Source organism: Teleopsis dalmanni, chromosome 2, assembly GCF_002237135.1.
Source record: "Teleopsis dalmanni isolate 2A chromosome 2, ASM223713v2, whole genome shotgun sequence".
NCBI lineage: Eukaryota > Metazoa > Arthropoda > Insecta > Diptera > Diopsidae > Teleopsis > Teleopsis dalmanni.
The window spans coordinates 125,105,447-125,129,931 of record NC_051847.1 but is presented as its reverse complement, the minus strand read 5'-3'; the positions used below and the strand labels follow the sequence as shown (position 1 = coordinate 125,129,931).

At 30.4% G+C, this 24,485-nt stretch overlaps 2 protein-coding genes across 2 annotated transcripts in view; one reads left to right on the top strand and one right to left on the bottom strand.

Annotated features, from left to right (window-relative positions):
• The window catches only part of LOC119682735 (serine/threonine-protein kinase PAK 3-like), a 491,650-nt gene that overhangs the window by 61,557 nt on the left and 405,608 nt on the right, over window positions 1–24,485 (bottom strand). The window lies entirely within an intron of this gene.
• LOC119682731 (synaptogenesis protein syg-1) overlaps window positions 1–24,485 on the top strand; it is a gene marked incomplete at its 5' end in the record, with an annotated part of 44,120 nt that overhangs the window by 12,612 nt on the left and 7,023 nt on the right. Inside the window, 4 exon segments of the mRNA XM_038096234.1 lie at window positions 6,380–6,543; window positions 10,050–10,208; window positions 17,952–18,125; window positions 21,412–21,525. Of these exon segments, the coding sequence (XP_037952162.1) occupies window positions 6,380–6,543; window positions 10,050–10,208; window positions 17,952–18,125; window positions 21,412–21,525 (611 nt within the window).

Sequence of the window (24,485 nt, the reverse complement as noted above, 5' to 3'; positions counted from 1 at the left end):
ATGATCTGATTACAAAGTAATATTTATATATTTATAAATATTACAATAAAAAATATAATAATAAAAAACAGTTAGTAGAAAACACTACAATTATTAGGAAAACTTTAATTTATTTTGCATAAATTTTTTTAATACGAGGGCGGTTTGATAAGTCAGCGACTTTTTGAATAAAACAAATATTTTTCGGCAAATAAACATTTTATTTTCTACATAATCACCTTTTAGCCCGATACATTTAGTCCAGCGTTTTTCTAATTTTCTTATTCCCTCCAAATAACAGGTTTTTTCAAAGCTCTCAAAATACGCGTTTGCTTCGGTAATGACTTCTTCATTCGACTCAAATCTCTTACCGCCCAGCCATTTTTTTAGATTTCGAAACAGAAATTTGTCGCAGGGGACTAAATCTGGAGAATATGCTAGATGGGGTAGCATTTCGTATCCCAATTTGTGGATTTTGGCCATTGTGACGAAACAAGTGTGCACATGTGCATTGTGTTGATGAAACAGCGCTTTCTTCTTCGCCAAATGCAACCGTTTTTGCTTCAAAGCAACGTCGAATTTTCTTGAGGTAATCGATGTGAATGACACCACTTGCATCCAAAAAAACTGTGGCCATGACTTTGTTGGCTGACAGACTCTGTTTGGCCATCTTTGGTCTACGTTCACCCCTAGCAACCCACTGTTTCGATTATTCCTTGGTCACTGGCGTATTGTGATGGATCCATGTTTCGTCACAATAACAAAACAGCGCAAAAATTCGTGCGGATTACGGCTGAACATCGCTTAACACTCTTTTCAAGTGGTCACACGATTGCTCTTATAATCGAGTGTGAGCATTCGCGGAACCCATCTCGCGGAGAGTTTTTCATGTCCAAATATTCGTGTAAAATATGATGTACCCGTTCAGTTGAGATACCTACAGCATGAGCCAACTCACGCACTTTCATTCTCCGATCGTCCAATATCATTTCATGGATTTTATTGACGATTTCCGGCGTGATCACTTCTTATGGGCGACCTAAACGTTCGGCACCACTAGTGCTAGTACGACCACAACGGAAGTCTGTAAACCACTTCTTAACCACTGAAATTGATGGTGCCGAGTCCCCGTAGTATTTATCAAGTCTTTCCTTAGTTTCAGTGATGGATTGTTTACGTAAAAACTAATGCTTAATCAGCACATGAAATTTATTTTTTTCCATTTTCGTAAAAATTCACGACGTTGTCTCCTTTGAACGCCTATCAAACACCAACTGAACGGCGTAGCTTGCTCAAAATTAGAAAGTTACTCACTGGTAGATTACAGCTGAAGGCAGCACTGTTGCTTTTGGAGTAAATGCGCGGAAATTCAAAAAGTCACTGGCTTATCAAACCGCCCTCGTATTTCACTCCACCTATGCATACACTCATACTCGCCTTAACTCAAGGATATGCGTTAAAATAAACGACAGCGACAGTGCTAAATAGTAGCACTAAAAACAATGGTATGACAGCATTAAATAGTAATATACATTTGCCTACTATACTAACATATGTAACGAAGAAAATTGTCAATCCCAAAAATATATGTACCACAAAAATGTTCTTTCGGGCCCTAAGCGCTCGGTTATATAAACTTATTAGTACGTGAACTATTCATGTTATAAACCACTATTCATGCTATAAACCGCTATTCACATATACTGTCATTCAATTAAGTATATGTTTTTATTTCTTTCAATCATGTGAACCATGTATTATAACATAATATGTTGCCACATTCTGAAATATCATATTCTATGTATAAATAATTAAAATTATTAAAAATGCCTATCTAAATAAGGTATCGTCCTAAATAATTTAAGTGCAAGCGATTTTATATCTTTTCTCTAATTTACTTAAATTTATAATAGTTGTGTCGTAAAATATTATTTATGCTACAAAGCCACAACTCTTACACGCACTAAATTAGAAAGTCGGGAATGGTTTATAGTAGAATTTGTTATTATTAGTAATATGGCAGTCCCAACGATTAAGCAATTTATACCTGAGATTTAATCAGATACTATGGAAATATCTCTCTTATTCTTATTCATTACTCGTACTTGTCAACCATCTGGTTTCAACAATAAACGTTACAAATTTATTAAGAAACCTTATTTTATTAACCGTATCTCTTCTGCAAATTCTTAAAGTAGAAATTTCATAAAAATTTGTACATAATTACTTCCTCTTACTTCCTAGTGTTTTAAAATAAACCCAGTCGTTGGCGACTGATTCAGATTCTATCAATTCTGCGATTTTCGGCATTCCTCATTTCTCTGTAAGTGTATACATGACTGTGCTACCATTTGACTTTCCAATAATGTGGGAAATGATCTCATTGTTGGATCACTATTGCAGTACGACGTTACAGCAAATTTTGAAAATGTCGTCTTAATAGTCTTATTAGTAGTATCCAAGCTAGACTATTTGCTAGAATTATACAAATTCACAGAACTGTAATTTAAGTAATATGTTCTAACAGTGTCGTGGGTATTATTATACTTTAAAATTATTAGTCGACTTTAGAGTGTTTCTTGTGGTGACATTGCTGCTAGGACTAACATAAGAAGAATTTTAATAAAAATCTGCTACTACTTTTATAAAAAACGTTCACAGTTTTGTACACTTAAAATGGTACCTTCTTTAACAAGTCTTATATATTCAACCATATTCAAGTGATTAATATTATTAAATTTATAATGACCTTATTAGTGTTTTTAAGTTCCCCATATCATAGTCCTACATGTACTTGAATCATATGGTATTTTGAATATAAAATGGGAAATCACATTAATGTCATCGAAGTTATTTTGTATGTCTTTCTTAAATAAAAATATACTATATGTGGTGGAGTACTTATCCAATAAAAGTAAGTAAAAAAACTTGAATACTATTTAGCATTGCAAAAGATACTCACAATATTATTATGTATGATTATAAATTTGAAATACTTTTTACTTTTTGCAAATGCCTTTTTCAATACACAAGTAAATAAAGTGTAAAGTACGACTATAAATAAAAATCCTTTGCCATATAATATATTCCTTTAAAAGATTCTATATTGGCTTGGTATGCTGTCTTGCATATCTATCTTTATTATGTTGCATATTTCACAACCAATTTGCCAGCAACTTTTGAAGCATTCATTTTCTTCAACATTTCATACGAGTGCGAGTATATATGTATGTATCCATAACTGAAGTATCTGTGTAATTCTGAGAATTGATAAAAAGTTTTGTGCTGCTGTTGCTGCTCAATTGCCATTTAATTTCTATAGCAACAGCAGCAGAAGTTAAAAATGTAAGAAGAAGAAATTAAAAATGGAAAAAGCAAAAAGAATCTTTAAGAAAAACGCATTATAAATATAAAAATTAAAAGTTTTTTATGTGCGCCAGACAAAGCCTCATGTGGCAACTATTAGTGTGCGGAGCTGCCAGATGAAAAAACTTTCCTTCATTTTTGCTTAAGTTCTGCGTGCTTTCAACTTAAATTAAGTAGAAATCAAAGCACCTTTTCCGCTTTGTTGCTGCTGTCAAGTATATTGCTAGCAATGTTGCTGCTGTTGTTGCTTTTCTTTAGCAAATTTTACTGTCATTCTTATTTACGTGATTTGAAATTGCAATTTTTCAATTTCATTCGCTACACACTAACACAATTACAAACAAACACAGATACTTTGCTCTGAGAGCGTGTGTGTGCGGGGCTTGCCACATATCTGTACAGTAATGAGATAAAATTAATGTATAAAATTTGTCTTGTTGCACGTCAGGGATTTACAACTCAGAAGTCATTTAAATGTTGGTAACTTAATTGATGATTTCAGTTTTATGAGAAATGTAAGGAACGACGGAAAGCATGTGAGCTCTCAAGGCACTAAAGTATTATTCGACTTAATTAGCTACTTTTTGATGGATATTCAATCAAGTTACAGACAACAAACAATATTTTAAATAAAAGCATTTTTGACTTATTATTCATACCAATTATTTAAAACGAGAATATTAGAATTGTAGAGGATATACAGACATCTCACCAAAGAGAAGGCTTGGTTTCCAAAAAGCGAGAGCAAATAAAAATAATAATAATGAATTTACAAAAAACGTAATAATATTTGTCCAAATATTAGTTAATAATAATAGATAATTGTTATTAACTTAGTAGAAGATATTTTATCAAATTATTTTTAAAGCTTTTTTAAATTCTTGGAATTGCAATATTCTCTTAAACAAAGCATTATATGGCTAACAAAAGAGTACTTTGATAAAAAAAATTTTTCAGACAATAAAACTATCTCTTTTTCATATATTTCATATATGTTACCTTATATCTTTCTACTGCTTTTATCGCATATGCAATTCTATTCTACAAGTGCATCTATTTCGCCTTCAATGTGTAATTTTTACAAAGTAAATAGAAGACAAAAAATGCATACAAATTTTAATATTCCGATTTAATATTTCTCATGTGATTTTTATCTACTCTTTGTTGATGCATGTTCTCAATGATATTACGAGTATTATTAATATTTTTATACTTTCCTCATCGACAAGATACTACACAAGCTACAGAATTATTGATGAAAAGCATCGGATTCTTGATGAGACAGTCTTTCACTGAACGTGCCATAGAAGCAAACATAATAAATATTGCTTTTTTATGCAAAAGATATTTACGCACTGGTGATTGTTGCAAGTAGATTTAAAATTTATTGAAGTTGCAATAAAAGAAGTTAAACGTTTATGGCTGCAAACAGAGAAATGCAATGCAAAAGAATCAACTTTATTATCAACATATAAATCTTTGAATAGAATTCAATTTGTGCGTTGATATAGTATGTAGAATAACCGCAGATTTCTAAGAGATTTGAAATATTTCATTTGAAAGAAATCTCATTTATTTTTTTACTTAATGAAACTCAGTAAAACAGAATTTTAAATTTAAGAATTCTTCTTTGCAATGGCAGGTTTATATTATTTTATTTAATAATATAAAAGTTAAAAAGAATTTATAACTTAATAATCTTAATGATATTATCGAAGACAAAATCTAACAATGGTATTAAACAACTAAAAAGTACACTTTACAAACCATTACAAACTGTTATTGCCATATAATAACCCGTAACCGTAACTCGCCCATTATCTACCAATAGATTTCTTATTTTATTTAATTAACACGTTATTCAAGTAAATTGTTTGAACCTTACCATTAAGTAGGGAGTACAACATTATTTACATGTTCTTCACGGAACATTTTATAGTATTATATCCGAATCATATTATCAAGACGTCATGATAATATTCACACTCAAAATATCTAAAACAGAACGTTATAAAACAGAACGAACTTATGGCAACGTCTTGGTGAAACTACATATCTTTTACCACAATGTTTCCATTTTCACTTTAAAAAAAATTTAGTAATCCGATTGTAACTATTAGAATTTAGAAATAAAATTGTTTATCGACTAGCAGACAAACCAAATTAAAAAGCTTTTATTTAAAAATTTTCAGCATATATATCGCTCTGTTTTTTAGAACTTTATCAGTGCTTAATTTTTGTAAAAAAGCAAAAAAATTTTTAGGTTTATAAAAATCTTATTAAAATTTTTTTTTAAAAAAAAACATTTACAAATGTTCCAAAAATCATCATATATGAGCAAATTTAACACAATAAACACTAAATATAATTTTAATTATTTTAAAACCTTTAAAAACATTATTTTAAAACAACCGCTTAGGCGGAGTAATGTCACAATAATAATAAATTAAAATACAATGATTAGAACGATTAGAATTGACGGTTTTATCACATGATCGTCCTATTCAAAAACGTAACAGGCCATCAGATATTCAGACTAAATACTACAACACAGATTGAGTTGTTGTGGAGAGATGCATAGGTCTGCTTTCTCTAACCAGATGTTACACTTTTGTTTATCGACATATTAACTAAATAAAAAATAAGCCTTTTTACTGCAGAAGTAATCGATGCGAAATGTACCTACCCAAAATCGTCACTTCTGTTGATATTTACATAATTAAACCACTTTCAACGATTTTTACAATCGTTTATTTTTACAAAATTAGAATCAATTTCATAAAATTTCAATCCTTAAACAAAATGTGTGGAGCCTTGGATGATAATTCAGTTTAGCAAATCTCCATGAAACACTGCTATAAAATAAGAACCACGAAAATCTTTTGGTATAACTGTTGTATCTGCACAGTATTATATCTATGTAAATGAAAGTTATTAAAACATTTTTATAAATGCTAAATAAAAGTTTTTCTATTTGAACATTTAAATATACAACTTTATGTGAACTAATATCCTTCATAATTGCTTCCTACAGGTTTTCACGAGGGGCTAAGTATGTTGAACGTGGTCATGAATCTCGTTTAGTAATAGATAATGTAACATACGATTATCAAGGAGATTATGAATGCCGAGCTACTAGCTACATTAATGGACAAGAAAGAGTTGCAGTATCTGAACCAGTATCACTACAGGTTGTAGGTAAGTAACAAAATATTTACTTCGAAATTAATTTAATTAATTAATTTATTTCGAAACTCTAAATTAAAATTGTATAATCCATGACAAAAACCTATTTCTTTGTTAAATTTAAAAATTTAACTTCAAATGAAATTAGTTCTTAGCTCATATATGAGTTGTTGTAGCTGTATGAGTTCTTGAGTGCTTAGCTACATGAGTTCATATAGCCATATTTAAGATCCTACATACTTATAATCCATAACTCAAGATAAACTTTAGTACATTTGTATAAATTAGAATAAAATAATAAAAATTAATAATTTCTACTAAGAAGTTTTGAAGTTTCAGGCCAAAAACTTTCCATTTATTGAGAATATGAGTTCTGGTTGGTTGGTTGGTTGCAGTGGCAAGCCATAAGATAACTTCAAATGTACCTCAATTAGCGATTTTTCGCCGTTTTGTTACCACATTCCTCGCAAGAACGCTAGTATAGAAGAGTAGAGACTAAATCCATCCCACTGAATTTAGGTAATTTAATAGGTCTTTCATCTTCACCATTGAGCAGTCTGATAAACTATCACAAAAGTATTTTCCTAAGAACCTATATCTTCTGGATGCTAGAGCTGGGCATTCACAGAGAAATATGAGTTCTACCTGTCAATTTACTATTCAGGCAAATTCCTTAGTATTTTACTACAACCTGTAAATTGTATAGAATTTTTGTATTGTATAAAATTTTTTGGGACTTGCCAACCAACTAGATTATCTATTGGTAAATTGTGGCCTGGACGGAGTTGGATTTTATCCACAGATCGATACAGGTAACGTACATCTACAGTTTTTCAGATGCTTTGCTTGGAAAATTATCAATGGATAAGACTACTGTATGGTCCCCAAATATGCCAATTACATCTGCTTTAATAAGTGGAAGGTTTGCTACACACAAGAGATATATCATTGGTCTTACAATGCTACGTTGAGGTACCGCAGCTTCTACAGTATGAAATTATATAATCTGGTTTCCATTTTTAAATAAGAGTGCCTTGAGAATAGATATGATTTTAGGAGTGTGAAGTAAATATTCTGTAATAATTGTAATAATTACTCTTGAGAAGAAGACTTTCATGGCATAACGGGTATGCCTATATGTTTATGAAATATCTATAAATACGTTTTATATTCATAAGCTCCATGGATTTTTCCGATTAGTCTATAAACTTACTCAGAATTTGTCTATTCACTTCGATTATCAGTGTAAAACGTTTGAGGAATAATAATTCTATGACTATCGATAGCAACTGATGTAGATTTATTTAGTGATTTGATATGTCATATTGTCGATTTTTTCGCGGTTTATGTATCGCAGATATTTATGATATCTTTTACTGTGGAGAATTAAAGCCCTTTTATATTATATAACGATATTAAAAGTGTGGGTTAAAGAAATGATTCAATTAGTGAATTAGTGATAACTGGTGTAATACCTTGCCTGATGGTTAAATCGAAATTTCATTTTATGCCAAGCTCTTTATATAAAAACGGACTTTTTATATTGTTTTAAAGTTGCAATAATTCCTGATAGGTGTGTACTTTTGAGAGCTGATCGGAGCCTATTAATTATTAAAGATACTTTAGAAGCAAAAGTGAACAAAAAGCATTACCATCTTATAGAAATAATTTGATGGGTATTTGAAAAAATATTATAGTAAAACGTTTCTTTATCTAGGCTTACTCTATTCGATGCCTTACCAAACTCACAACTGCTGCAAAATTATACCAAAATATTTTCCATTCTAGATTAGGCATTCTAAATGTTTATAAGTTTAATTTACATGTTGAAAACACAGAACTACTTTGCCCTTTTGATAAAATAATAAATTGATAGAGAAAAATATATTATGAATATACGTATGTATAGAAATTCTTTATTAACCCAAAAGAGTTTCAAACATTTGAAACGGCAATCCTTGATGGTCTCTACGGTGTGTAAGCGGCACTTACTGCGTTGCAATTCTAAGCATCTGAACTATTTAACACTCCTTTACTTCAATACCAGACTAACCACAAAAAAGATAAACAAATTTGTTACTCAAGTACAAATAAAGTGAAAAATTTTTAAATTTACTACTGAGCCGCTAAACGCACATAATTTATAACCAACAAGAAGCAGACCAGCATTCCCACAAAAAAAAACTTATAACATAAAAAATATAAAACAGGTGGCAACTCCAGTTATTTGTTTGTATATGAGTATATACATGTATTAAGTATTGGTTGTGTAAAACAAACAGAGAAAAATTTATCTAAACATACGAAGTGTATCCTTTACCTCCATCTCCTTTGGGAATAACTAACAGGAAAATAAATTTTCTGCTCAACTGACCATGTACGAGTATGAAGTTAAGTTGAGTTGTTGTTGTTATTGTTATTTGTAGTTGTTACTACAATTTGTTGTTGTTGTTACTAACCACAACTTCTGGACTATCATATTTTTCTAATTTTATTCTTCTTCTTATTATAACTACTAAGCTATAGCTTTACATAGATATAAGCTTGAAAATCCTTTTAAGCAAAAACTACAATAAAAAATGTTTGGAGCTCATTTATTGCACGGTAGGGTGAGGAGTTGAAAGTTAAAATATAAGCAACCGCAATGTAGCATAGAAGTTACTGCATTTTGTATCTTTTACTTTTCTGTGCTTACGAATTGCTGTTACTCGTCTGCGACTAAAGGTGCTCAGCATAAACTATTGCCATTGCAAGTAACATTTGCAGCATGGCAATGAGCTGAGTTGCTAACTTACAGTTTACTCGTTGCTGGTTGCTGGTTGCCGGTTGCTGGTTGCTACCATAAATTTATGCTTGTCATTGGTTTTTACTGTTGGAGGACGAGCATATTTGAATTTAAATTTAAAATTCTTTTCCTTTTTTATTATCCACAAAGCATTGGAAGGCAAAAGTCTCCTTCAAAAAGTATTAAAATAATCGTTAAAAAAAAAAAGGAACAGCAATTGTGCAAAATTAAAAGACCAACACTACAGCTCGTTAACTTGTATTGCTCAAATGATTTTAATGGCTTTCAGTAAATACTGTACATGATTTAGCTGCAATTTGTAGCAAATCCTTATCTCGTTAAAGTACACAATGAAACTGTTAAGAAAATATTTTGTAATTTTTTTCCACTTATCCATTAATTTACCTTTGCCGTTTGGCTTAAGCTGTACACCTACAGCAACTCACAAATGAGTTTTTGATTTAGATACACTGGCAGCAACGCAGTTCAATGGCAACAAATCTTCCAGCAACAACAGCCACTGCAGCAGAAATGCAAAATTGCATTTGCTCAACTCCAATCTGCAGTCAGGTTTGTTGCTGGTAGTGGTTTTTGCATCCTGGCGATGACTATTTATTCTTTTGTTTTACTGAAATTTACTACAAACCACTGTTCACTGCGTTCTAGTAAAACTACAATTTAATATAGTATATTCATTTATTTTTAATTGGTTGTTTCTTTTTGCTGTTTTCAGGAGCACCGCAAGTACTACGCCTACATCCTTCATTGCATACAGTTTCCATTAAACGCGGAGAACCAGCTAGTATGTCACTGGTTGTGTGTGCTGATCCACGTCCACATCGTGTAGCTTGGGAATGGGGTTCATTGCGATTGGAGGCTGGCAACGGAATCGGTAAGATATACAATCTAACTATCACATTAAAAATTCCTAAAAATTATTAGAAATTGTATTTGCAGTTTATAATTGATATATTAAATCAAATCTTATGTTATACCAAGGATTAGCAATTAAATCTGCTTAAAAAATTACTGTATAACTCACATATATGTTAACTATGGTATTTATATACCATATAACACATAATGCAAATTTTACAAATACCTGGCTTTATTCCCTTCAACTCAATACTACCATCGATATTTTCACATATGTATTAAAGATGATATGTATAATATTTTTATGTAGATAATATGATAATATATTTTGACGAAAGTTTAGACTGAAGAATGCTAATCAGTCATTATTTTCTATAGAACACAATCACCACGACGGTCAAAAAATAATTTTATATATATCGAGTGTTTTTTAGCTGCATAAGTACTTAAATTAATATTACAAGACCCAAACATTGTTAAATCTGGTTGATAATTTCATGGCATTTATTTCCTGTTTATGATTTTCGGCATATGTACACCGGGGCTACGAGTTACATGGTCCATTCGATCAGTCCAATTTTTAAAAATTTTTTGCAATAAATGTGGTCGTGTGGCGTCAATGGTAGTATGAACATTAGTTTTCGGTGCTTCAGGAGTTGCTTGTTTGTCAGCATAAATCAATGGCATAAACAGTAATCCTTAAAGAGAGACGTTAAATCGCACTAACGAGGGGCCAATTAACACGACCACTTCTGAAAATAAAGTTGTTACCAAACTGATTTTGCAACAAATCGATTAAGCCAGATGTTAACAGCACCAAACAATCAATTGTTGATGGTTTCGAATCGGGCAGAGTAAAATAAGTGCGAAATCGATCAATAACTGCACAAATTGCTTGCTCAGTATGCCGATTATGTAGAACTCCCTGTGCTATAGATACAAATTTGTCATTTTAAAAAACTTTAAAACAATGGCGATATAAAATGAAAACTGTCTACAATTTTTACGCTATTTTTTAATTTTCCAAATTTTTTTATTCACTCAAGCCTTGACACAGTAAACTTTAGACTTAACGTTCATCAACTATTGTATGTTATGTTTCCAAACTTGAAAAAATGAATCAATAGAAAGAGATTTTGTTCAAGCTATGCAATTTGTTTTTCACTCTAAGGCAAATTTAATCATTTAAAAAGCTTTAGAAAACTTGGAAACATTAGCAGGAGTTTATTAAACTATAGAAAGACTGTTTGAAAGTAAAAGACTCGAACAATACACAATTAATAAATAATGTTGTTTCATCTCTAATGAAAACCAAAGAAACCAGTCGTACGATACAATAGAGAAACTATGTAGTCGTGCTCGCCCAGCACCGATTGAAATCACTTTTCAACAACTGTCATTGTAGCTATGACTAAAATGAACAAGAGGAAAGTATCACTCATCTCCTCTATCACAACCCAGCATTCATCAGAAGACGTGTATCTCTCTTAAAGTCTCTCTTCGTGGTCTGTTTGATATATCAAGTATTAAAATTAAAAGCGTTGATCGTTTCTTTAAATTAAGTATTGCTATCCTGATCATGAATAGCTCCCTTGGCACAACTAACATGTTCCTAAAATTAGGGTATGAGACCACTTAGAAACCCTAAGTTAGCTAAGTATTGTTTTGGCACATTTGGAAATACATTATAGCAAAATCTAAATCAAATAAAATATTACCATAGAAATAAACCCTTGTATACATCAGAACTAAATATTGAACTAATTTTTGCGAAACCTGGTAAAAAAGTGACTCAGACTCTCACTTAAAAAAATTCTCTAAAAAATATTTCAAAAATACTCGGCTAAATGATTTTAACAATGTTTTTCAATATTTTTGCGAAAACATATTCAAAGTTTCGATCAAGGCTAAACAAACACTAAAAGCTCCACAAAAAAGGATTGCATTTTGTTTACATTCTCAAAAAGATTCAATGATGTAGTAACAATGAAAACTACAATAATAAAAAGAACCTAAAAGAAAAAGTAATAAAAGCCAAAACAATAGTTTCGAGCCACAAAAAAGGTACTCATCGACTGCACTTACCTTACCCCATTTGTGGTTTGTATTTAGCGCACTTCACAACTGATTTTTCCTCCGCCACTACAGTTGCGAAAGGAGTCTGCTTAAAACTATACATCGAACTTAAGGATGCTTATTGACCAAACACACGCTTGCAGGCTCTAGTGTTGTGCTAAATTTTGTATACGTATATGCTTCTCGGTAGCTCGATTACTAGCGCTGCATATATCATCTGAAACGTAAAATATTTGTGTACACTAGCATAACTCATACGTGTCCTTTACGTATCCTTTGCGCGTTGCAATATTTGCATTGCTATGTCGTCCTTCTAAGCAATGGCGCTCCTTTGCCACTGGATGCGTTCAACTGTTATAAATATTTTTTGCTCGTTTTAACTATATGGATTTTTTCGTGATTTTCGATTTTGTTCCTTTGGACAGCGTTCCGCACGTAACAGCACTTCAGCAATCCTGTGAAGCACTGGTACTCTTTATTTAAACAAAAATTTCGTTTCCGTTTTCGATTTATTCAAGCATCGATTTCGTTGTTTTGTGGCTTTCAGTTTTCGCAGCTAAAATCGCAGCGCGGATTTTTAGCTTTTGTTCTTGTCGTATTATCCTTTTTGGTTGGCGAACGTTGTTATTTGGTTTACGTGGTTGTGCGGGAAGAAATAAATTGACATGGGCGTGATTTAACGATTTTCACGTAGCATTTTGGTAGCATCAAATGAAGTTCCAGTGAAGTCTTTTCTAAAATATCACAATTGAACAAGTGCGGTAAACTTTATTCCCATACGATCTATACAACTTGATATCAGATATTTATATTAAGCAGCTCATGGCATATAACAATCGGTTGAATAAAATCTATCGGCTACTTTGGAGGCAAAAGCCTCCAAAGTTTAAGTACAGTAGTTTGACTGCAAAGCTCATATAGCGTAAATAAGCTGCTTTGCTTCGCTCAAGTAAGGCAAAATGTAGCTTAAAGATCAACCATTTTAAACTAGCGTTGATGTAAATTTATAATATTTTTGTATATGAAAGTGCAATAAAACATGATATAATGTATTACTACATCCGTTTCGACGAAAGAAACTAAATTCTTGATTTGAACTCATAATTTCAATAGAGGGGTATTTCGAACAGTAATAAATTACAACAATAAAATTTTATTATTTATTAAATAATTGAATTTTTGGCTATTTCAAGTATTGCCAAATGTCCATCATCAGTGGTCTTGGAATATTTCTTTTATTAAATTATTCGTAAATAATTTTTTGAGACTGCAAGTACCAAGTATTGATTTCGTGTCCTGCCAAATATGAAACTCAGAGTCAGTGTTCATTTACCAACTGACCCAACACCATATAATGTTAACAACAACCTCTCTCATAACCTATTCTTGACTGTATCAGCTTTACTTCTTCAACAAATTTCAATTGCCCAGCTATCATTAGCAGCAGCGCTACTTTCCACCTATAACATATTAATTAAGATTTAAAATAGACAAAAAAAAGTCAAAACGTTTTTGATATTATTCGAATGTATTTGATAGATACTATAAGGATGTTGTATAATCATAAAGCGTGCACTTAATCATACAACAATACGAAATTATGGCAACTTTACGAAATTAAGTGCAACAGATACTATCTGTTATCTGTAATCTGTTACTTAAAGTTTTTCTCTAAACGTTATTTTTTAAATCATGCTATATTATAATATTTGGCAGTAATGGACTTTAGCTTTCTCACAATTGACCTCCAATAAATTTTAACTTATAAATACTTTACTTTTTTATGAGATAAGAAAAAATTAGACATTATTTTTAGATTCTTCTTCAGTTTTACGATCCGTTTTCACTGTACTATTTAAGATCTATTATTCTAGTCTAAAGAATTTTCAATGGGTTGTAAAATTATTCAAGTTCTCTAGCACTAAAAAGCAAGTACGTGTAGTCACCGAGTCTCGTAAATTGGGAACCAATAGATTTAGTATAAATTATTTCGTTGTCAAAATTATCACAAACCATCATTTTGGTAAATATTCTTCAGCAGATATTTAGTTAATGTCATTATTCTCCTTAAATAATACGCTAAAAAGATGCAGCGTATTATCGCACTGCTTAGGCTGTAATCATTTGTTTTAATATCCATTTTTAAGATGTGACAATCTATAAGACATTTTCTTGTAAGTACACGAATAAAGATTGAGATTTTATCACTTCGTATTAAAAAACACTTTCGTGATTAGGCCAAATGAGTCTAGTATGTCCTCATATATTTCCGATTCAAGTGGGTAAAGGTGCATAAATCCGTTCTTTTTCTGTAAGAATAATAACATTTTTCTTGCCTATCGCAACTGCGTTCATACACTCTAATAATATTTATGAACTGTTGCGCTACCTCATTTAGGGAATTGGGGCAATTGAAGACTGATTTCCCATTGGAAGGTAATAAGTTTACCATTCCTAAAGCTGCTTGATTAAAAAAATGTGCTTATATAAATGTATATGTATATAAGCACATGTTTGGTTGTAACCGCATTCTTTTACCCAATTGATAATTGAATGGAATATTTAGAATTTGCCACTATACTAAGCAGATGTCCATTTCCGTATGGTAGAATGTTTTGGGTTCAGTTCAATTGTGTCAATTCAATTGTTTAATGGTGTCCAAACAACTTTTCGCTTATATTTTCTAATTAAAAGAGCTGGGCTGCCATATCCATTTTAAAAAAATTCTGAGAACATAATTGATCAATTTTAATTCTGTTTTGACAGAGAGAGTTTTTATTAAAATAAATGAGAAATTAATTAATTTAAATTTCATAACAATCGTATTTATAAATAACAACTCTAATTTTTCTCTATTCAATTGAAATATAGTTTAACCTTTTTATGGTATTGATAATTATTTAAAGTCATATTAACGTTTGTTCCTCATCTGCAGTAGTTGTTTTGTGAAGATACTATCAGATGCCGCGAAATCTTAATTTAATTATGAATATATTCTATTATTAAATTTTGAATATAAACAACGGAATCAAGAGCATGACGTTTAGATATAGATTTTATTAATATTATTTTACGTTACATCCTAATCTTGACGATGACTCTCAATGAGAGTCGCAATAAAGAATACATTAAAAAGTATTAAACCAACATTAAATTTTAATTTTAACAAATACGGACCTATAACCGAATAAAAATTTATAAGAACCATTATTATATTTATAAATATGCTATCTGATTAAAAAAATGCTATCTTCGTTTTGGAATCAAATAAGTTTTGATAAAAAGTTTTCTCAATGTTATTCAGTTTTATACTCCGAATAGATTTTTCTTCACTTCGTAAGAGGTTGTTCCATTTAAAACTTCTATATTACACGAAAAATGTGTTTAACGGCAGTATCTTTACGCAATATCTTTGTATATAGCATTCAGCTACAACACACGAAGCTTAAAATGCTCAAAACAAATATAGGGTGTTCGATTTGACTCTGTTTGGGCCCATCAAGTGTATAGGTAGTAACTTCGGATATGGGACTCGGCTATAAAACTCAATGTGTCTGAATTTCAACCCCCGCCGATGAAAATTTAAAAATAATTCAAAGCTTAGGGCAAACATAAAACGGAGTTTTTGTTTTTTAGAATGATAAGAATAGGAACAAGTTGCAAAGGATCAAAATGCAACATAATTTCTTCCATAAAACCAAATAAAACTTCTTATGTTATTGAAAATTTTTCAAGACTGGTAGCTTTTGTAATTGAAGTAAGTCGAGAATTACAAACAAGTTTCTTAATTTGTTACAATTTCTTCATTTTTTTCTGTCTTAACCTAAGAAAGCTACTAAAATGACAGAGTTAAATATAAAATGAATGCACCTGATTTGACTCCACTTAGATGCATCGAGTATATTGATAATAATTTCCTATACAGAACTCAATTGTAAACCTTGATGTGTACGCGTTTTTAGGATTATATTTAATTTTAAGACGCGTTTAAAATGCTAAGTATTACCTAATTATTTGTCTCTTGACCTAAAAAAACTACCGAATAGACCTAAATAAATATTATTAAAAATGAATAAACTGATTAATAAGTAACATTAAGTTCGTTTTCTTCCTAATATTTTCGCACGACTACAAAACACAGTTAAAAATCTAATTACTAATACCAAAGTCTTACAAACTTTTTAATTTTGTTTGTTATGAAAGGATTCAGCTGTAGGAATTGCTATTGAATTCTGAAATGTTAACCATTTTTGAATATTTTATCTTTTAGTGACTTAAGTTGAAAATAAGATCGAGACTTGACTCGAACTCGATGAAACTTCATACTTACGTAATCTTAAAAACCCTAAGTATTCTGATTTCGGATAAACAAGATCCGGACTTGACTCGAACTCAATGAAAGTTCATACTTAAGTAGTCTTAAGTTCCCTTCCCTAAGTTTTCGGAACCACTATTTCATATTCAGTTGAAAATTTAAATATTTGAAAAGCTTCATGTATAATGATACATAAAATTCACAACAGAATACTAGTTTAACTTAAAAACTTCATGGAATTAAATCATTCGGAATTTTTCAGACATTTTCACAAAAATTAAACCATTTTTGGGAAATTATCGAAACTCTAAATAATAAAAATTTTTATTATTTGAATGACATTTTCTCGGAAGCAAGTAATTTGTTTGAAATGCTTACTTAATGAAGCTTGTATTTTTATCATTTTCTCGATGTTTTACTAAAGTATCACATTAAACCACAAAAAAATAAGAACCACCAAAAAAAGTTATATAAACAACCACTCAACATGCCATTCGAATTACGAGTTCGAAACAAACAATAAAAGTTTTGCGCATTTCATTTGCATTTTCACTATAATTTCAACTTGTTTTTGTTGATAATATCAACAAAATTGCTGGAAATGCGCTTCGAATGCGCTTTTTGCAGGGATTCGGATTTTTCTACACAACAGTTTTGCAGTTTTTTGGGAGAAAAGTTTTTAATTATAGCAAAAATTTTGTTATTACAGTAATAATAATTTAAGGAAAAAACAAATTTTACACTTTTAAAATATTTATTATTTATATTTTCCTATTATATAATGTGTATTATGTAAAAAACAAATTCAAACAAATGCAGTAAAACTGTTTTATTAACTCATTTTTATTTGTATCCTTTTTTTTCTTCTTCTTTTCTGTTCTACTTTCATGTTCCAACTATAAATAAACTGAAACTACTGCAAATGAAACGTACAAATTCGGATTGTTGAATGCTGAAAACTTTAAATTGCCAACAACAATAACAATCAAATGCAACAACAACAACAACAACAACAACGATCAACGACAACATATACGAATGCACCAATTTTGTCAAATATAAACGTCAAATAAACCGGAAATGGTGCAATTCGTGGTTATCGAACCATTTCCGTTACTAATTATGTTGCTGGTAAACTTTTAACATTTCGACGAACTCAATCACTGTCAAACTGTCACAACTGCCAAATTTTTGCATACATTCACCAATCAAATCAAACTTTCCACAATCGTCTGTACGTGAACTTGGCTGGACTATATATTTGCATACTTGTATGTGTCGTCTATACATATACGTGTATTTACCATTGGCCTCACAACTGTGTGTGGTATGTGTGTGTGTGTGTGATATGATGTGCACTACAAGCAGAACGTTTTCATGCCGATGATATACTGCCAGACTCACGCGAAGATTGTTACTTATCCACATTGCATATTGAGCGCACCGATGAACATGATTCACGTCCTTATTACTTGGTTGTGGAGAATGAACGCGGCACCGATCGTCATGCCATACATTTGAATGTGGAGGGTACGTTTGCAGGTGCAGAACGTTAATTTTCATTTGTTTCTTATATATGTGTATTGCATGCTATAAATTTTATGTGTTATTTATGTGTTGCATGCTATAAATATTACTTTGCGCAAATTTATGTGTACGAGTCACTTAATTTGTATACTAAAATTGTGTGGTTGAGGTGGAGTAAAAGACATTTTTTTTTAACTGTAAAAAATGAATTTTTATAATTTTATATACAACATAATCAGTGTTGCACTAAAATATTATTACCTTACTCTATTGATAGATGTGTAGCAAATAAATATAATACAAGAGAAATAATTAAACATTATATGTCACAACACAATACAAAATTTTACAGTAATTTTAATGAAATCTGCATTTTTCAATGCAATATAACTTTCATTTCTATCCTAAAACAAATTATTTCATTTCTGGTATAAATATAATATGTAAAGCAATTAATAATACTCTAATGAAGTATATAAACCGTTAGGAGTTTTAACAGGTTTGTATATGATATGACAAATCAACATTTACATTCAAAAGTTATACGAATTAATTGCATGGCAATACTCATTATGGATTAAGATATATAAAGTCATTGGTCCATGTCACACTTGAGTAATTTTTAATGGTTGCTAACTGATCAATTCTAGAGATTTGAAATTCATATATATGAATTCTGCTTGATTGTGTCTGTATGTGTATGTAGAAAAGCAAAAGAATAATTTTGATAATTAATTTAACATTTATCAAATTATATATAAAGTTTTTACTTTTGCTGCTCACTCTTCCGTTTTGGCAATATAAATAAAATGCCCTTGTAAATATAAACTAGAAAATATCGAAAATGACAGAAGAAAAATATAGTGCATGTATTGCTTTGATAACCTTACAAGAGCAACAAGAGTAAAATTTCAATCCAAAAGTGCTCACTGAAAACTGTTATAAAAACTAATTTTAAACCTCAATTTTACTCAAGTGTGGTATGGGCCAATAAGCTTACTTATATTAGGGATAGCCGGACGCTACGATAAGCGTCCAGCTATCGTGCTAATCGTCATGCTAATAATACGATTAGCATGTTTGTATGTATATAATAAAATAATATTGTAGGCATATATGTGTGTTAAGCTGAAGAAAAATAGATATTCTCATTACACGAAACTGATTTCAAGCATCAAATAGATGCTAGTTTAAATAGACCCAATCGAATATTTACTGTGCCATAATTTTAAGAGTACCAATAAATTCATCTTAATTCAGTTGTTCCCGAAAATATTACCATGAGTATATTTATACATAATTGTACGTCAAAACTGAAATTAAATGCTTATTTCATAATCATACCAATTCCATAAGATATCATTAAGCTCTCAAAACTAAAGACTACTTTAAGATGACATTGCTTTAGCTTAGGAGTAAATTTCATATTTCTACAACTTACCCTAACCTATGAAATTTAGGCAACTAATATCGTTAATCCTAGTAAATAGCGAAAATTCTGTTCTTAAGTATATTTTCTGCGGGGATTAAGAAATTCTATAGCAATATAATATTATGTAGTTATTAGCACTGATTAGTACTCCTTTTTCATTTAATTCTAATCATTTTTATTGTTACATGAAATAAAGATATGGATACATTATTTTGAAATTAGAATTAGAATTATAACTGGAATTGGAATTAGAATTAAAATTAGAACTAGAATTAAAGTTAAAAAATTTTTGAATTTTACTAAACGTGGTTTGTTTATTTTACACATAAAATTTGAAAATTAATTAGAATTAATATTAAAATTACAATTATAATTACCATTAGAATTAGAATTATAACTGGAATTGGAATTAATATTAGAACTAGAATCAGAATTTGAATTTATAAGTTTTAATTATTACTGGGCTTAGGTTGTTTATTTAAAACATAAAATTAGAAAATTAATTAAAAAAAAGAAAATTAATTAAGAATTGAAATTAAAACTAATATTAAAAGATATGAACTAGTTAATTATTTTCATTTTTAATATTTATTCATAAGAAACAGGATGAGCACAATGGTAATATTACTTCAATTTTTAGTATTATTTAAATATTTAAGTTGGAACTTTTTTTTAAAGTATTAATTATTTTAAATACAAAATCCTCTTTTTGATAATATGTATTTTCAATCAATACCAAAATAATTACGTATTTCAATCGCAACCCAAAACCACTCCTCCATGAGTCCTTTTTCTATATTGTGTAATTATGTCACATAAGTTCCGCTGTATGCATTTTGTATAGTTTATTAAAAATAGGTCATCATAAATGTCTGCCCTACATACTTCACCCACCCACATACTTCCCAATCCACAGCTCTTACACTTACATTTACACTTACACATATTTAAACACGTTTCCGATTCTCTGCCATTCGATCGAAGTAATTTATTTAATTGTTATTTTAGCAGCAATTCAATTTTAATTTAATTTGCATAAATTAACTTCTAATTTGATGCATTCACAAATTTACACGTACGCACACATGCAAAGCGTGCCCGCACACAGCACTCACACAGCATTCACACAGCATTCACACGCACACCTTCGCACTTCGCAATTAAGATTTTATTTGTTTGCTTTCATTAATGTGAGCGATAAGAACAGCTGTGCCATATTGTGCTGTAGTGTTGTTGTGTAGTTGTGTAATTGTGTAATCTACATATGAATGCAAATTTAATTATTCAGTATTTATGCACATGCCCACACTCACTCATACCAGAAACAAAGTAATCAAATTAATAAATAAAGTAAATAGAAAAAAAAAAAATAAAAAAAAGAGAATATTAAAATTAAATGTGACTTAATTATTAATGCAACAAAAATTAAAATGTTATATTTATTTAAATTAAAATAATGCACTTAATGCTATTGTATTTGTTGTAGGCAAGTATATGTGTAATTGTGTAACTCGAAAATTATGTGAGAAATTCACAAAATTAAATAACAAAGTAAAGAGGCTTTGCATGCATTAATCTTTTAATTTCACAAAAAAAAATGTTGTAATTTTAATATTATTTAAATCTTTCTGCTTTACATGTCTGCGTAAATTATATGTGAAATTTTAACTGTTGACGAAAAATTTTAATCAAACTTCTGATTGAATTCCATACATCCTGAAACTACAAAAATTTCAACTATTCTGGAAAATGCGCTTTTTACAACAACAACCACAACAACAACAACAACATATTTAATCAATCGCGGATACTTTAAATATTCTTATTGAACAATTGCAACATAATCGCGCGCTCCGCACTTACATGCAGAACCTTTGGAGATGAGTTATTTGCTGGGCATTGCCGGTGGTTGCGTTGCCGCCATTTTGATTTTAATCTGCCTCTGCATTTATGCAGTACGCAGTAAAAAATGCTGCTTCAAAGGTAAGTCAACTCTGTTCCCGATCATCCCTACTTCCTCTACTTAGAGACTCAAACACAAGTATATTATGTTTATAATTAATTCAAAGTCAAACACGTAGGAAGTGTGCAAGGCGTGCATTATGCAAAGCATTTAAGCTACAAAATATTTGAGTTTTTATTAAATTTTTTTAATTCTTCTGCATACGTACTTATACGTCTCTATTGCCTGGAAAGTATTTCATTAAAATTGTTTCCGAAAATAAATCTTTATATGTAATATGCCGCAGTGTGTTGTGCAACTGCAGTTTACATAGCTGCACATTGCACTGCAGGCGCTGCAATAACGCTCACGCCATGCAAGGCTTGTTTATTTACTCATTCGCGTGGTGTGGTTACAGCACAATTCCTTGAAGGGTTGTGTAATGAGCATTCTCCGAATATAAAGTATTTTAATTATTTCATTGCAAAACATACAAATTCCATACACACAAGTTGGTGCCATTGTTATAAAGTAGAACCACAGATTTTGGGAATATTAATTTTTTTTATATAATATATATCATAATGAATTTTCATTTCATTTTGAAAAATAAGCTCTGTTTGGTAGTTAATAGGATATAAAGATTAAGCGAAGAAGAAGCACAAGAAAAGGAGGTTCATCTTATATTTTAAACCTTTTTAAAAAAATCATCAAAATAACATACGTGGAATCATAAAATAAAGGCAATAAACCATGATATACAGAAAATATTCATAACTAAAAAGTTTTGTATCTAAACTGCAATTTTTTTTTGAGCATTTAAACACAAAGGGAAATCAATACCATTAGGAATAAGTATTTCTCTAAATATTGTACAAAAGGATATTAGCAAAGTATTAGTTTTAGGTCAGTTCAGTTTAAGCACATAAGATTACAGTATACTAAAGCGTAGGGGTACAAATATTACCCCAAAGTAACAACAGAAAATTTTAAATAAAACTATACTCATTTAAAAGGGAATGAATAATCTAAATAAAATTAATTAGTTATAACCAATAATAAAGTTTTTGTCATTGAAAAGAGTCTTTTTTCTTTGTTGGATTCAATTATCTATATTTTAAGCTTTTTTAAGATAAACTTAGTTGGTTAGTTAGTCGAAGTGGAGGGAGAAACGAATCGTCCTCAGTTAATTAACAAAGCCGTTTTGAATCCACAAATCTTCGTAATAATGGGTAGAAGAAGGTCAAGCTAGAATCAGCCAAAAGCATTTATAAAGGCAAGAGTCTGGCCAATACTAATGCTGGAGATATCGCTGAGCATAGTTCTAGTCAAGACTGGACATAGCCACACCAGGTGTTATGATGTGCTTTCTTCGAGAACTGGTAGACACGCGTTGAGAAGTTACTACCTATGGTTTAGTACCCTGTAAAAGCAGACGTTAACCTAGGTACCTCTAAATGTTATCTTAATCTTAATTAACTATTTCATATTTTTTGCCATTTAGGTATAAGTTAGGTAACTAACTAGCTTATTTAAACATAAACTATTTAAGCTGCTTAGTTAATTTCTTTCAAACTGCAGAAGATTTAATCGAAGAATTGTAGTACCCTACAAGGCTAGTGTGATTGAAAAACTTTTGATATTGAAAATATTTTATGATAATTAAGTCATTAACAACGTAATATTCCAAATATATACCATGCTCTTACCGTCGAAAAAATTTAATCAATATAGTGTAGAAGTAAAATTTTCATTAAGTTTTATTTTATTTTAATAATAATAGAAACATATAGACATAGCTCAATAACTCAAAAATCGGTAAAGTGACCAAATGTCATTTATCTGAATGAACCCACCCTTTAAGTATTTCCTTCGGTAAAATTTTTAAGATAGGAATATGTTATCAACTAATTTTTAATTTTTTTGTGCTAAAAAAAAAAGAGCAATCACTTTTTTTAAAATCAATTTCCTTAAAAACTAGAAAACAATAGTTTCGATCTAAGCAATAGCTTGACATACCATATGTAATTACCGATTTAATGGCTGATCTAATGAAGAACTTATCTATTCTTTTAACTCTAATTAGATTATAATCATAAGGTGTTATGTAACAATAAGCAATATAAGACCTACATTTCTGTATAGCGTCATAGTATAGTGGATGGGCTTGGTTAAACCTTCATACTGTATGGCACTCTACAGGATGCGGCTTAGGGCTTAACTCTTTATTAAAGGTGTATTGAGTACAATTTCATCCATTACATTAGACCAAATGCTTTACTTGATCTTATAAGTAAGAAAATGGCGGCATCCTCTCTTCTTAGACTTAAACCTACTTCACAGTTAAAACCTACTGATTCTGGCCAAAACATTATTCTAAATATCTTCAGTCCCAATCTTAGAGACATTGACTTATCCTTCCCATTCTCAATTTCAACAGGACACTTAATGTCGATTTTTCAAATAGAGACTTGGTTATCGGAAGGTCTGTCAATGGTAGAGAATGTAACCATATATACTGACGACTCAAAACTAGATAGTCATGTAAGCAGTTTTTTCTGAGGTGCTGAAAAAAATCTTATATGTAATATAAGCTTTATGATCAATGCAGTGTTTTTCAAACAGAATAATCGGTACTAAAGAAGCTACAGCTTGTCTGGAAGTATATAACGCAATGAATAGAAATGCATGCATTCTATCCGACGAACAAGCTGTTTTAAAGATTCTAATTTCAATTTAATTTTTCATCCAGAACAGTTTTTGACTGATTCACATCTCTAAAGTAAATGTCGACGCAGTTTAACATTATTCTGCACTGAGTTTCCGGTCATAGGGATATTTTCGGCAATTGCAAGTCAGACGAGCAGCCCACTCTGCGTGTTTGGGGTAATCATTCAGAACATCTGAAGGATCGAGTCATACCGCTGGCATTATGGAAACAATTGTTAAAATCTTTCTATATTAAACAATTAGATAAAAGGTCGTGGAAGAACTTAATCAT